Source organism: Zonotrichia albicollis, chromosome 1 (genome assembly GCF_047830755.1).
Source record: "Zonotrichia albicollis isolate bZonAlb1 chromosome 1, bZonAlb1.hap1, whole genome shotgun sequence".
Lineage (NCBI taxonomy): Eukaryota > Metazoa > Chordata > Aves > Passeriformes > Passerellidae > Zonotrichia > Zonotrichia albicollis.
In genome coordinates, this window is record NC_133819.1 from 92315210 (window position 1) to 92330906 (window position 15697).

Sequence of the window (15697 nt, forward strand, 5' to 3'; positions counted from 1 at the left end):
AATAAATGGTAATTAGAGAGGGATTGTCTCCTCTCATTCTGTGGCTGCTGGCCTTCTTTGCAGTCAGTCTGTGCTCCTGTCTTATGTCCACCAAGGCCCCCAAATACTTTTGCACAGAGCTGATTCCCATTACTCTGCCTGTATTGTTGCTCAGAGTTCTTCCTTCCCAGGTAAGGGACGTTTGTCCCAGATGAATTTTGTAAAGTTTCTGCTGGATAAACCACTGAGGTACTATTACTACTATTATTTAAGCTTGACCATCCAACCAGTTTTTTATCTGTCTAGTTATCCACTCATCCATATCGTGGTATCTCACCTTGGATAAAGGAATACTGTGAGACAGGGTGTTAAAAGATTTGCAAAAGTCAAGGTGCTGCCCTTGCATCCCGAAATTCAGACATTTTGTCATAGAAGGCAATCAGACTGGTCTAGCAGTTGGCAACCTTATGCTGACTCTTGCAGCTTTCACCATGAATCTTGGGAAGGAGCATGATCAAAAGCCTGAGGATGGTGGTGCTCCTGTCTGGGCACCAACACAATTGTGAATGTTTCTGTAGTGTTTTTAATCTCTCATTTCAACACCTAGAAAATATCAAGAATGCCAAAGAGCAGTCTGCTACAGATGCCAATGTTAATTGTTCTTGGAGCTTTCTGTTGACAGTGCTGGTGGCTGCATAACCAGCTAAGGATGGAACATTACCAGCTGTCTATTGGTGAAGGGAAACTCTGGCAGAAAAGTGATTTACTCAACATCACACATGTTGTTGTCAAGCAGGAGCAGAACTCAGGATGTACTCCCTTCTCGTCACGTTCCCAAATTCACCACACAACTAATGCCAAGAACATAGTCTTCTATTCAGACTTTTGAGACAAATAAATATTTCTTCCATCCAGTGACCTCAGCTTGAGGTTTCATTGCATTATAAATATACATGTCTAACATGCATAACAAAAACGCAACACAATGGTGAAGTGAATTAACTGGATTGCAGCATGCACTTGGCTCTGATAATAAGCACTTACAGGGTACATGTGCTCATTGGGGAATGTTAAAAAACCTAGGATGACAGACTGAAAAAGCAGGTACATGAACAGAGACAGCAAAGCTGGCAAAAATATTGTTGTTGCAAATGGAAAGTAAATATTTATTTTACGTTTTTACAGGAAATTTCTAGATGTGTGTGGTTTTGATTTTAAAAATACTACATTCTAACATAAATATAGCTATACAGCTCTCATTCATGTTTAAAACTTTCTATGCAATTTTTTAACTTTAAAATGCAAAAAGCATAGGACAGTGTCTTTCCCCTCTTCACTTCCTGAATCGAGCTTGTTTCACCTAGGAAATCACTGGTGTGTCTTTGCCAGACATCTTAAAGGTACAACACAAAGAATCTAGATTTTCTCTCTGTGTGATAAGTAAACTAGAAGGAATTTAGTGCAGCATGGGGAGCCAGACATAGAAGGTGAAAACACCATAGTATGGATTTCCATCCTATCATCAGCTCTGCCTTCTGTATTTGCGAGTTGTTTGGCATTCTCTGCTTGTGAAATGGCTGTGCAAGGCTTTTAATGTTGCATGTTGTCTCCAGGGGAGAAATGAGGAGTTTCTCATGCAGTGCTTATGCACAGTTCTCCCAAATTCATTCAAAGTATTCACATGTACATAATGGCTAACATATGAGAAGGCTATTGCTAATTTCCACATAATAAACAGGCTGAATCATCAGCTTAGTTTTGTTGATATATCAAACCAAGTCAGGGTTTTCCAGTGTTTTTTGGGGTTTTTTTTGTAGTTTTCTTTTGTCCTCTTTGTCCCCTCATCTCTATAAATGAACTGCTCTTTGTGTTGCTTTGATCCAGCAGAAAAGGAAGGTATTATAAAACAAGTCCATTAATAACATTTGCAATATTTATCAAATAACTACTCATCAGATTAAAATAGCAAGGCCTTCTAAGGTGTTAAAACAATGGCATAATGAATGCCAACAGGGAGGCGAGCCACCAACAAAATGAAAAATATATTTAAAGCAACACAACAAACACATTCTGCAACTCCTTGTCTAACATACCTATGGTTTCTTTGCATGCACACCATGCTTGCACAGAAATTATGCAACCAGACATGGTAGGTGGGATACTTCATTTCTAGGTTATTTTAGCCCAGATTCTTTTGCAGTTCCCTGCACTTCAATCCACTGTGGCTTGGATGTGGTAGTTACACAGGTACAAACTAGGCCAGTATTTGGCTCTTTAGTTCAGTATTGATTTATTGAAAGGTAAAAAGGGACATTCCTTTTTATTACAATTCTCAGCAAACATCTTGCCACAAGTAGAAAACCATTATTAAGTAGTGCTGTCACAAAACCCAGCACATTTAGGAGCTGTCATGGGGCACTGCCTAATCTGAGACCACCACTGTCCTCTAAATTAAGCAAAAAATAGACACTACTAATGTTAGAAGTCAGTATCTTTGATCATCAAAGTTTACATTTCAGGATACTTGAGAAGGTACATCTCTCCTCACACAGAGGAAATAAGGAGGAGTTTGGTTGCAAGTAATTATTGCTGTGCAGAAAAAGGCACTTGGAGCGATTGGCTTCCCTGGGAGTTGGACCCATGTCTGCTGGCTGGCTGGCTGAACCAAGGACTAGTCAGCATGACTTCACAGTCTGTCGTCTGGATAAAGCACAGGAAGCCACCTGTGCCATGAAGGAGAGGCATTCTGTTATTGCAGGATTTGCTATCTGTTTCTGAATCTCATAGCCTGTTTCCTAACTGTGCACTGACTTGATTTAATTTTATTGTACTTGGCAGTGTGATGAGTGGCAAGAGTCAAGTTATGCGGGGCTAGGAAATATAAGGTGTATTGCAGTCTTCAGTATGTACTAGGTCCTTTTCCTCTGAATATTCAGAGCCTAACAAACTCTCAGCATTTTAAAAGGCCATTGCCCACTTCATCATGATGCTGGATTTGCTTGAATGCTGGTAATACAAAAATTTTGGCAAATTTTAGCTGCAACCTGTTCACTCTCTTTGTCCAAAGAATTAGAAGGAAAACCCCAAAGTTTATGTATCACTGTGTAAACTGAGAAGCAACACAACATGCCCAGAGAATGGTAACCATGAATGCTGTTGCTGTGCAATGAAAATGATGGGATGCTTGGAATAGAGCTGACAAACTACTATGAAATTCACTGTAAGAGGATGTCTATAAACCACCAAAGGATAAGCCAAGGTGTGGTATGCATGGCATCCATTGTTTGAGGGGCACATATAGACAAAATATCCTTCCATGGCATTCCAAGAGATGTTGTATGACACAGACAAGTCCATGGGACCTGATGTGGTGCACTCTACAAGTACTGAGGGAGCTGTTTGGTGTCATTGCAAACCTGCTTCAATTATCTTTAAAAGGTTGTGGTGATTGGCCAAGGTTTCTGCACAATGTAAGAAAACAGGTCATCCCTATCTTTATAAATAACAAAGAAAGAGGATTCAGGGAACTGGACCTTATCACTCTCACCTTGACTTTGGGGAATGTGATGGAGAAAATAACCCTAAAAATAACTTCCAATTATTTTAAGATGGTGTTTGGGAGTAGTCAGCACAAATTCACAACAGAGGAAATCATATCTAATGAATCTGATAGCTTTCTATGAAGAGCATCTCACTGGATGATGGGACACCACTGGACAGGGTCCCAGACAACCACATCTAGGTGGTCTGCTTCAGCAGGGGGGCACTGGACAAGATGTACCCCAAAGGCTCGTTCAGCTTCAGTCATTCTGTCATTGTGTAATATGTATCTGTGGCATTGCTAAGGACTACAGTTTGTGTGTGTGCCTGACACATACAACAAACAAGCAATTCAAATGCATGACAGGAGATAATACAATGTTTTAGTAGCATCTATCAACTCAAGCTCTCTTTTGTATTCTGTGGCTCAAGCAGCTGGAAAAGTGGATCTCTGCTTATGCCTTTTAATTACTAGCACAGAGAATGACACTTTCTGTTTGCTCTAAGTATAGATATATGAGCAACAGATTTTGAACTAAGTCTGTGATAAACAGTAAGTGCTTTGGCATCCTGAGCTGCTGCAGTAAGTGATTCCCAAGGCAATCAATATTAATTCTGAGTATTCAAAAAAAAAACCCTAAAAGAGGCAGATCCTGGAAAGAAAACCAGAAATCCCAATCTAGCAGTTGAACTTCTATCTTTAGCTTTTTATTCAATTTATTTTCCATTTATTCATTTTTCCCATTCTTAGGAAGAATGTCATTCTAAATGGCAGCAGAGAGTGACTTGGAAAAAAACACATGGAGAAATCTGTGGAGAACAGCTGAAATCAGGCCTGTTGTGATCAAACCTAGCACACTGTTGGCTGCTGTCTGTGCAATGGTTTTATTCCACAACTCAGAAAAACAAGAAATCTGTGTACCAACTAATTGGAGGCTACTGATTCTGTGGGGAAAAAAATCACAAATGCTTATTAAAAACAAGAACTCACAGCCATGCATCAAGTGTATACATGAACACAGAATATTTTTAGGCTATTTATAAGGAAGTCTTGAAGGGGCCTGCTTTCCAACACATCAACACATCACCTTCAAGAACCCTGCTCCTGTCCTGTGCTTCTGCTAACAGTCCTGGTATCCCACTCCTCTTAAGACCAGACAGACCTATTCTGAAAATACTTACGAATAAAAACTCAAGATAAGCAAGAGGCCATTTAAAATGCTATAGGTGCAATGCTGGGAATATGGCAATCATACTTCAAATATCTGTTTGCTTTTGTTTTTATAACTGCGTGTTAACTCCATTAAGTTTTAATGCACACTGGAATGCTGGGAATGACAAGTGGCAAAAATTGCTTTGAAACAATTCCTTGCTATGACACTTTAAGGAGGACATTGCATTAACAGTTTATTTCAATAATACAAACTTCTGAGAGACTGGAAATTAAGTGTTCCAAATGAGCTTTAAATATAGCACAAGAAGTTTCAGTTTTAATGGACAAAGCCTGTTCCCACTAAATGTACCCTTGTACTGCCAAGAGGGCTTTGAAATAAAATAAAGTGGCAAGTTTGAGGCTATTAGTGTCAGAATCAGACAAGCCAAGCAATTGTAAATTAAGCTGATCTCAGTATTAAAGAAATCTCTTTGCATGAACTCTTATGTTCCCCTTCACTCTGGAAACCAAAGATATTCCCTTGAGAAGGTACCTGGCTTCTAAGGCATTTGATGAAGCATGAGAAATACGATAGATGACTGCTTGAATAATTTCCAGATAACAGTATCTTTATTTAAAATCAGATCTTCATTAATGCTCAAAGTACAGAAAAAGAAAATTACATTGAAAGAAACTTATAAAAGCTTCTTGTAAAATAACAGTACTCCTCAGCAAAATCTTAGGTTAATAACTCCAGATTGGTCAAGCCTGTAGCACTAGACTGAATCATAATAAGAACTAGTTTTTGTAGGATTTTCTTCTTTGGTAAAACCCAGAAAGTATCACTTTTCATTATGAGGTAAGCAAAGTTTGCCAACAAAGATTTTCATTTAAACTGAAAAGGAGGACACAGAAAATGAACAGTAAACAGGAATAAAAAAAAAAGCTTTCACCTCTCAAAGTCTGTGACAAATCAGGACAAGTCAATGAAATTACAGTCTCCATCTCTGAATGGTCTCTTTGTCCAAGTGGCTGCAATGAATAACCTGATCATAACCCTCATATAGTGTCATGTCTGGCATCCCTTCTGGGTGCTTTGGATGCCTTAGGGCCTGGCAAATGCCAGTGGAGGTCTGAACAACTGAATCAAATTCTGGTCCAGCCCAGTGAGATACTGGTGTTTGAGGCCCTGGTGATGGTACCCACCAAATCTCCGCTGCCTACAGCAGAGTTTAAAGAGCTGCCCGTGCCAGCCCTGACACACAGACACACAATACAGGACTTTGTCTCAAATTTGGCTGCTTTTTATGCCTCCTCTCAAAGGCATAAAAAGCAGCCATGAGGTCTCAGGAGCATGGAGAAATGTAAAATCTTTAGTTATATACTGAGAGCACTCAGGTAATTGGAGCTCTGAGATCTTCTTGCCCTTACCTGCGGTACTTGAGTCTTCAGAAAGATAAATATAGTGTCAGAGGCTTCTGATGAATTTTATTTTAATTCCTGATGATTTGCATTTTAACTGCTTAACAAAAATGATATTTACTAAGCAGAAAATTATTTCTACTTCTAATTACTGTAACTTTCATTTCAAAACTGCTACAAAATCAAATTATAAAAATGTATCTTTAAGGATATGCTAGTGTTACTATTCAAAAAACCCCAGCCAATATCATGTAAATGGTTTTACTCTCAAAAAATTAGTCAGCAATATAAAATATTTTAACATTCTTTCTGTTTAAATATTGGTGACAGATTATGCATTTACTCAAATAAAGTGCTGTTTTTACAAATAGGTATTTTGTTTTTATTTTTACTGCTGCTCTAACCTCATAATATTGAATAGATAAAATATATTTTGGTTATTGAAGAATGCAGCGTTACTTCTCCTTTTTATTTCTTCCCATGAAATCATTACATTTTCAATCTAGACTACTTTATCTGTATCCAATCAAAAGAGGCATATTCAGCTTATGTATTTCCCCATGTAGCAGGGGTCACAATTTGAGGTGTCCTTCTTGCCTTCTTCCATGCTTTTGGTTCCTCTTGACTTGTGCCCATGTAGGTCTCCTGTGGGTTCTTCATCTGTGGGCAAGAGTTTAATGAAACATCCATCTTCTTGCACGTTCACCCATTCTTCCTGCTCTTCTGACTTTGCTCTTCTTAAATTCAGACCACTGATGCCTTGAACAATTCAACACTTAGGCTGAACTATATGGGCAATCTCTTTAGTATTTTCTCTGCCTTTCTGTGGGTTTTGTATTTTAAGCACGTTACTGCAGAAAATCCTATGTCAGTGTAGTCAGGACTAACTTTTCAAATTTTCATTTTTATGGATTTACTTAGTCAGATGCCAAGCTTCACCATAAAAAATAAAAACCACTTTTGTTCCAGTAGCTACCTCTTAGAAGAAACAGCTTCTTGTGGTTTTAAAGAGCAGCCAGGAGCTGTAAGAGGGGAAAAAAAAGAAGTCTGAAAAACTGTAATCAGCAAGACTCACAACTGTAAACAAGAGAGTAATTCCACTATTACTGGAAACAGGCCCACATTTGCCAATGTACGTTTTATACCAGTATCTAACAGTTTGATCCTGTAATTCGTTTTGCTCATCTTAAGCCATCTCCTTCAAGGAGAAGGTATAAAAAGTCAAACTCATGTGAAAAAGTCACCTACTGCCACAAAGTTTGGAGTATCCCTCTTTTCTCGATGTGCACCTTTCCAGTAAGTGCTTATCTGAATCCTGTATGATTTTTATATGCAAGTCTGTATTGATTTTGCTCCTATTTTTACTTCTCTCTCTTCAATCTCTCCCTCTGCTGGATAATTTCCACTGGATATTTTTGAGTCTGAATCCAAAAATGAAAAGCAAATACACAAACAATTCTGTATCTGCAGATACATATGTATCTATAGATACATATAACATACTATAGTATGTGAAAAGAAACTGGAGGATGAGAATTTCCACTAACTACAGACTGCATGGCATCGTATTCTTTCTTCATCATAGGTATAACTACTCTTCATTTAAACTTTTGTCTGGAGAATATTCAGTTTATTCTCCTGCCTTTGCTCATTGCCTCTACCAGATGTTTGGATTTTCTCTTTTCTTCCCACCTATCAGAAGTGTTGTTCAGATGGGGGAGAGCAGCTGGATGCCTGTACTAAATGACAAGGCTGATCTTTCTCTTTCAGAAATTCCAATGAACTTGGCATTAAAAGGCAAACTAACTTAACTGGTAGTTAGCTTTACCTCCAACCAATATTAATGGGATTTTTCATAATGAGTTTAAGAAATATCCTAGCAGAAAAAGATTGTGTCCTTCTGAGTATAAACCTTGGATGCTCTCTCGCATTTTTCATGTCATTTTTGTAAAAATGGCAAATTCTGTTGCAAGCCATAAATGGGAAAGGGAACTTTCATGAAGTGTTTCCCTTTTTTATCAGAGGATTTAACATGTAACACTTCCTTGCACATTTATTATAACTACAATAACTAACACATAGGATTTTATGTCTACTCTTCTGAAGGAAATTATTTCAGTTGCTTTTCTCCTCCCCCATCCTCCTTTTTTTTTTTCATATGAATTCACATGACCTTTTTTCAGCTTTTCATTTCCGATTTGGCAAGCTTGTGTTGAAATGCAACTCTGTCTTCTTTGGTGTCATTTGTTTCAATTAACCTGCTGACCACTGTCAGATCTGCTCAACCTCCTGACTGCACTCAGTTAATGGGAGCATCAATCTTAACACAGCTCCCAAAAATAAACTAAATAATTAGTCCTGGCAACTAGGCATTCAGAAAGTCCAGTTTTCTTTTTTTACCAGAATCCTGTAAGGTCACCTCAAACCACAAACAGAAAATCCTCCTGGGATAATATTATTTGTTAAATCCCATTCTCTCAGAAAGCTGGACTTCATGCTGCCACTTGCTGTTTCACTGAAGTTGGAATCCAGACAAAGGATTTTGTTCTTCAGAGCCTCATGCCTCCATGGGCTGGTTATCTGCTCTAAATGGCAAAGCAGAACAGTAATTCTGTGTTTGCTGGACACATTCACTAGGCTATACAGAAGCAGTATGTTCCTAGTAGTTTCTCTTATCATGGCCAGAGTGCATTGTCAATTTTCCAAGACGCAATAGTAGTCAAACCAGCAAAGTGTCAAAACCCGCTAAAACCTTCACTCTTGGAATGAATAATTTTATCAGTATTTTCTAAAAATGACAACTAATTTCCATTGAAAAAAGAGATGGAGGCAACATTCCCCATGCAAGTACTGTTTGCCTCTTCAGAATTCATGGTGCTTCCAAACCTAATGGCTTGGGCGTCCAGTAACCTCTGAATCATTTACTGTAATGTCCAGTAACCTCTGAATCACTCTCTGCCTTATGCAGGTCAGGCGAGGACTGGAGCAAGGAATTCACACAGCCCAACCTAGTGTCCCTGGCATGAGGTGGGGTGGAAGGATTCCATTTCAGAAACTTTTATGTGGGAGTCCAAGACAGCTTAACCTGAAGTACTAGCAAAAAAGAATATGAAACAAATACACAAAGCAAGTAATAGCAAATTTCTAAGGCATGGAAGAAGCAGGACTAGGCAGCTGAACTGCTGTGTACAGAACACAGGTTGTTGTTTAAATTGCCACATAGCTGAGATGTGATAACAGCGATGCAAATCTTTTTAATGGTTCAACAGGAAATGTAGGGAAACAGAGACCAGTGAGATGGACAGTAATACCAACCAGAGTAGTAAAGCCTGTAACAATCTGAAATTTTGTTGGAAACAATCAAGAAGGGATTTTTGAAGTCTTGCCTCACCAACCTACTAGAATTCCTCGAAGGTGCCAACAGTCTTGTAGATTAAAGAGGTCCATTTGATGCTTGGATTTTGACAAGGCATTTCACAAGGCTCAAGGTTAGCCCTTAAGATAATAAGGAACCCACAGGGTAAAAATAAAATTTCTTGTGTAGATAAATAAACTCTTAGGGAGGCAGAGGACAGAAGTTTGCAGTAAATAATGATTTTTTCCATAGTGGAGACATTCATCACTACTATTTCACAGGCATCTGCATGAGGATATTCAGGATATGAACAGTATATTCAATATATGATTTTGAAAGGGCACAGAGAGTGAAGGGGAAAACTTTCCAAAGTTATGCATGTAAGTAAAAAGAAAGGTAAACAGAAGACTGGCAAAAAGACTTCATATGACATCTGTGCCTAAACAATAAGATAGTGACAAAATTTGTTGAAGATAAAGTAATACGAAGATAAGTAATATGAAGTAAGGCAAATGAAAAAGATGATGTATGTGTGTTTATATAAAACTATAGGTTGTGAGCTCAAACTCAGTAGATCAGCTGGGTTGTAAGAGGAAATTTGAATTATTACCAATTCAGTCTTCAATGATAGCCAACACATCAAAGTACCAGAAGTAACTAGGAAAGAGCAAGAGAATGGATAGCAGAGAACACAACTGAAAAACAAACATCTGTCTGTCATGTAAATCCGTAATATGCCTACATGTTTAACACTGTATGCTAGGCTGGTATCTCCCAGGTCTGAAAAGATAACAGCAGAAAAGGAAAAGAGGCTAGAAAATCTATGGTACAGGGAATGACAAAGCAGCCTATAAGCCTTCCCCTCGAAAAAACCATGAATGAAGAAGGATATCACAGTGATCTCTAAAATCATCATTGGCATGGAGGCAGTGAAGAGGAAACAATTGCTCACTGTATCTTCTGATCCAGTATGATGAAGCAAAAGAAGTCAGGACATGGCAAGTTCACAGCAAATGAAAGCAAGTAGCTCTTCAAATCAGTGTCAGATGAGACTGGATGAAAAAACTCAACACAATTGTATGGACCTTGGATCTGACTTGGTACAGCTGCTCTTATGTTCTAAACTATTACACATTCCTGGAAATTACTTCAAGTTCCAGAGACTGCATAAGGATTCCACTGCTACTTTTTACAATAAAAAGCAGCTTACCTGGTGCAGAAACTTCTTTTAGCTACATGTTGTCTTCCTCTTCTCTGTTAGTGCTTCTGATTCTGTTTCACAGCCAAATCTGTATCATGGAGCTCTCATACACAAAAACCCAAAAGCCAGATCTCTTATGGCAGCCTTCTTGCAGCCTCTTGTCAAAAGCTCAACCAGAGCAACTGTTGCCTTCATTCTTACAAAAGGATGTTCTCCTCAGCTATGATCCACCATTCTTGTCCTTTGATGTCTTCAAGACACTTAAGGTCAGCAAGTTGCTTGGAGATACATTACACCTCTATGCTTAATTGGTTCTTGAGTAATTCCAGTTCTTTGCATCAGGTAATCAAATCCCAAACAGCTTCTGCTCACCTAGTAATACCTACAGAAGAGGTCTTCAGCTCTGGGATGTTACCAAGAGACATCCAGAAGTTCCCACACATGCTGACTATGCTGAGAATGGAAAGTTGCACAATGCAACAGAGACACCTGATAGTGGCCTTCAGCCAAGCAGACTACACAGAACACTGGAAGTGGCCCACATTCACTAACTACCCAAGCAATCCCCAGTTTGCCCCAAGACATTAGTAGGCCAACAGGTAGCACCTGCTTTCACATATCCAGTGAAATGCAGCTGACTGAGACTGGAACAACTGGGACTAGCTCATTATTAATGTTTCCTGAAGCATACAATACCTGAATTATTTAGCATAGCCCCTAAACAAATGAAATTATTTTGTGAGTAGATGAAAGCAGCAAAATAAACAATTGAAGAAGAAGCACTTTCAACACGGTTGAACTTCTCAAGGCTATTCAATGGCTTTCATTGTTTCTACTAAAACATGGATACAGAAGTGCATGTGGGAATAGGTTACACCCTATGCTTTAATCTGGAGTAATAGATGAGTATCTGCCTTTGTTTCAGGTGGCTGGCAGGACAGATATTTGCAGTTTTTATATCTGGGAGTGTAGGAAATGTATTCAATTATTACAGGTCAGCAACACCTTCCTGTATGTTTTGGTTACAGACAGTACATTTTAAAAGGCAGTTTCTCTAGCTTGGCTAGCATAACACTGGTGCTTGGAATACATGTATTCCAAAGAAACCAACTATAGATAATCATATAAAAACATCACCTATGCAAAATAACTAAATACATACATACATAAATATATAATTAACACAGCTGCCTAAATCATTATGTTAAATTGTAAATCTTGAATATATTCATTCTACCTGATCATACTGAAGTGTCTCCTATAAAGAGTATGCTAAAGTTAATTTTGTATCATACAGGAACACCTCCCACTGATGCTACATATATACATACAGACACTATAGATAGTATACGGTATACTCTGGTTTGCTATACTTACATCCATTTTTGTGTTTAGTAATGCACAACAAAAATCTTATCCTTATTTCAGATAGTAATGAAGGGTGCATAAACATCTTACAGATACCTCTACTTTTTATACTGAAATCTTCTCTACAGTCTCAGCAAGAGACACACATCATCCGCCAGGAAAGCAGCTGTCTTGTTTGTCACATTCTGTCTTCCAGCCAGTACTAAATAAAATATCCACACATTTGGACATTGGGAAGATTTCTTTCAATAAATGAGGGATTAGACATTGGAATGGGCTGCCCAGGGAGATGATGGAGTCACCATCCCTGCAGGTGTTTAAGAAAAGACTGGACTTGGCATTCAGTCCCATGATCTGGTTGGCATGGTGGTGTTTGGTCATGGACTGTGTGATCTCAGAGGTGTTTTCCAACCTAACTGATACTGTCATTCTGTGATTCAACCTGCAATACATTTTTTCATTAATTTCAGGTGCTACTTACATTGGGAATGACCTGGTGGTCGTGTGTTACTAACACTACTCTCAAAGGAAGAGTGGAAGTTGTGTATAGTTTCTTGTAAAATCTGTCTCTCTCGACCCTGTAAAAGAACAATAAAATAAAAGAAGGTATTCTTAAATTTCTGTTTAAAAGACGAATTTACTAAGAGTACACAACAAATGTATAATTTGCAACAAATGTGTAAATATGTGTGTCTATGTTCCATATACTATCAGAAATAATAACAAATCCTTACCTTACAGACATATATAGAAAAACTTGTAATCTTTTTCTGAAACTACCAGACAACAATAGAAACATTTCCATTATTTTCTTCCTATTCTTTATGGCATATCTTAGTATGAAACATCATCCACCTCCCCTAATTTTTAGCCTCATCACTACTGTTGATACTGATGTAGAGAAATTGTCTTTGTGTGTCTGAACTTCCACTATCAGAGAGGGAATGGACCTCAAATCTAAGAAAGCTGCTGAGAAGCATCAGCAAGCCTAATCAAAGACATGTTCAAGTATAAAATCCCTCTGGCAAGAGCAATGTTTACTGTACACCATTCTTAGCAGATTAGTTTGTGTCAACATAAAATTCCAAGGCAATAAAAGTGTATGAAATGAGAGAAAAGCTATTCACATAATCATGGACAAATCAAAACCTTTTATGTTGACTAAAGGACACCCTTCCTCTTATACTGCATTCTCTAGCTGCACTATTGCAGCCAGATGATTCTTTTTAGCACTGCTGAAATCAATATTCAGAAACTGCAAAATTGCTCATGTTTACAAGTAGCTTGTTCACTGGACTAGGAAAGAGTTGTTGAAAGAGAACAGGAAATGCCACAAAGGAAGACTTTTTACTAGTCAAATACACGAAACACTACATTTGAAAAAATTATTTTACCTTTTCTAACAAACACCTGTAACTGAATTTCAAAAGGTAATTTTATAAAAACTTTTAAATAATTTACTAAGTACAGTACTTTAAAATGTACCTTTCCTGCATTCAGTTCAGAAATAGCTGCCAAAATTTGCTGCCTTGATCCATCTGTTTTAATACCCAACTCTTTCAAATCACCATCAGTAAGTGTGAGGAAAGCTTCCATATCCACCTGCATATTAAAAAAAAATAATAAATTAAAGAAAAAAGGTAAGACGTGAAGATTCATTACTACAGGTTAAAAGTGGTTTGTTGGGTTTTTTTAATTGCGTAGATTTAATGTAAATATTGTGCAAAAAGAATTTTTCATTAATTACCAGCACCAAATGGTACACACTTTACCACTTGATTGTAAGGCTTCTAATCTGCTGTTAATCATTCAACTAACCATGATAGTACACCTAAAATATTAATGGATTTTTAGGTTTTTTGCCCATCAAGTTCTGTTAATACAGAATATATAGTCTCCACAGGAATTCCTCTGCCTACAGTGGCAGCTACTTGAATAAACCTAAGGTTTCTCTCTTTTCTTCATCCTTTCCCCCTAAGTATTTCTGGAACTTCAGAATATTGTGTATACTTTTCCAGTGTCTCCTGAGAAAAACCTAGGTTTTGTTCATGTAACAGTTTTTATTATTACAACATATCCATAGGGTTTTGATAAGAACAAAAATCTGAAACTTTTCACATTGATACAACCTTCCCACACTAAGTATATTAATTTCTACACAATGCTCCACTGCCTATCATGTAGAGGAACAATAATATCCCAATCTATTGTGATGAAGCTAAATCATCTGGGCCTGTGCTGAATTTTGAACTCTGTAGCAATGTCAGCTTATGGCATGTCCCTTCACTACCCTTTTCTTTGATCAAATAAACACACAGTATTTGCTCACATCTGATCCTGACTTAAACATTGGAACTAATTAATTTTACTTATTTTCAGCAACATTTCCTGTCATTGCATCCTTCAGCAAGTCAATGTCACAGCTCTAATCTATCATGATGCCTACGCTCCCCACTTTAATTCTCCTATTGCTTATGCACAGTGGATAAAGAAGCTAAAGCAGCCGTCTCAGTGACTCACACCCTGCTGGTCTCCTTCTAAAAAATTAGGTTTCAGCTATGATTCCAGGCATGATACGGTATATCCTATGAACTGTTTAGCCACATTGGATACAGACATATATACAAAAAGCAGAGTGTAACAACAGAGACAAAAAAACCTCTATGTATAGAAAAGCTGTAGGTTAAGTGTAAAAAGCTCTGCTATTTGCATTATTCTGGAGAATGCCACAAATACCACTTGGTCCAGGTGTCAAAGTTCTTTCTGCAACCAGGACTAGTTTTAGAACTTGATTCTGGATCACAAATCTGATGCAACGCCTTATATCCTACTTTCATTAAAACAGTAAAAGATCTTTTAGAAAAGACATACCTCCTGTTCCTCAAATATAGGCTGATATTTCTCAAGCGACAGTTTTTTAAGGATGCCAGTCAGCTCATCTGTAATAACAGGGAAAAAAAAAAAGTCAACTCCATAGATTAGAAAATATTGTAACGACCTCAGCATTATAAACTGAAAAGACATATTAAAGCCTCTATTTTCCATAGTCATTTATGGCAAGAAAAAAACAACCCCTTTATTCTCCTTCAGAAATTGAACCATTGGCTTACTCTGTTCTCACCTAATTACATATACCGTAATTCCATCTAGTCTCACCTTGCTAGGATAAACACCATTGTATTGCCCTTTCTAGCTCATTAAAAGGATCTTACAAAACCAAACCAGTAAGGGCAAATTCAATGCCTAAAATGCAGATGCTTGGCCCCAGATGGCTGATCCAGATTGTGCAGGTTAGACTGCAGAACTCCTCAAACAGGCAAGGAACTGGAAGTCTTATTTCTATGTCATCATCCAGGAAGGCAAAGAGCAGAGCAAGTAACCACACACCTGCTCATTCAAAACACTGATACAGCACAGGTCGTTCTGAACCCTCTTCTCCTATGTGCCCAACATCCAGGCACCTTGCACAACGACAGCTGAAGTCCAGCTAAGATGAAAACTGGAGAGAATTTAAGTTTTACAAGGCCACTTTCCAAGGCTAAGAGCTCTGAATACTGTCTTTCCTTTAAAAGCTTAAGAGAATTAAATGTTGCAGGACCCGACAGTGATTCTTCCTACACTTTTAAAAAAATGTGATTAGCTAAAGAGCATAAGTGCACTTTCAGAAAAACCTGACATT

The 15697-nt window shown here is 37.9% G+C and overlaps 1 protein-coding gene across 4 annotated transcripts in view; it reads right to left on the reverse strand.

Moving 5' to 3' along the window:
- Positions 1–4972: 4972 nt before the first annotated feature.
- ANKS6 (ankyrin repeat and sterile alpha motif domain containing 6) overlaps positions 4973–15697 on the reverse strand; it is a 41501-nt gene continuing 30776 nt past the window's right edge. Inside the window, exons 14-18 of one of the 4 annotated variants that reach the window (XR_003379241.2) lie at positions 14890–14957; positions 13504–13620; positions 12500–12596; positions 10660–11032; positions 4973–7116 (exon numbers count right to left, since the gene is read on the reverse strand). Coding sequence is in view for 3 of the 4 variants with exons in the window: in XM_005482932.4 (XP_005482989.1) it covers positions 7067–7116; positions 12500–12596; positions 13504–13620; positions 14890–14957 (332 nt within the window). In the remaining variant the exon portion in view is untranslated. The other 3 variants (XM_005482932.4, XM_074546936.1, XM_026790994.2) reach the window with 3 other exon arrangements.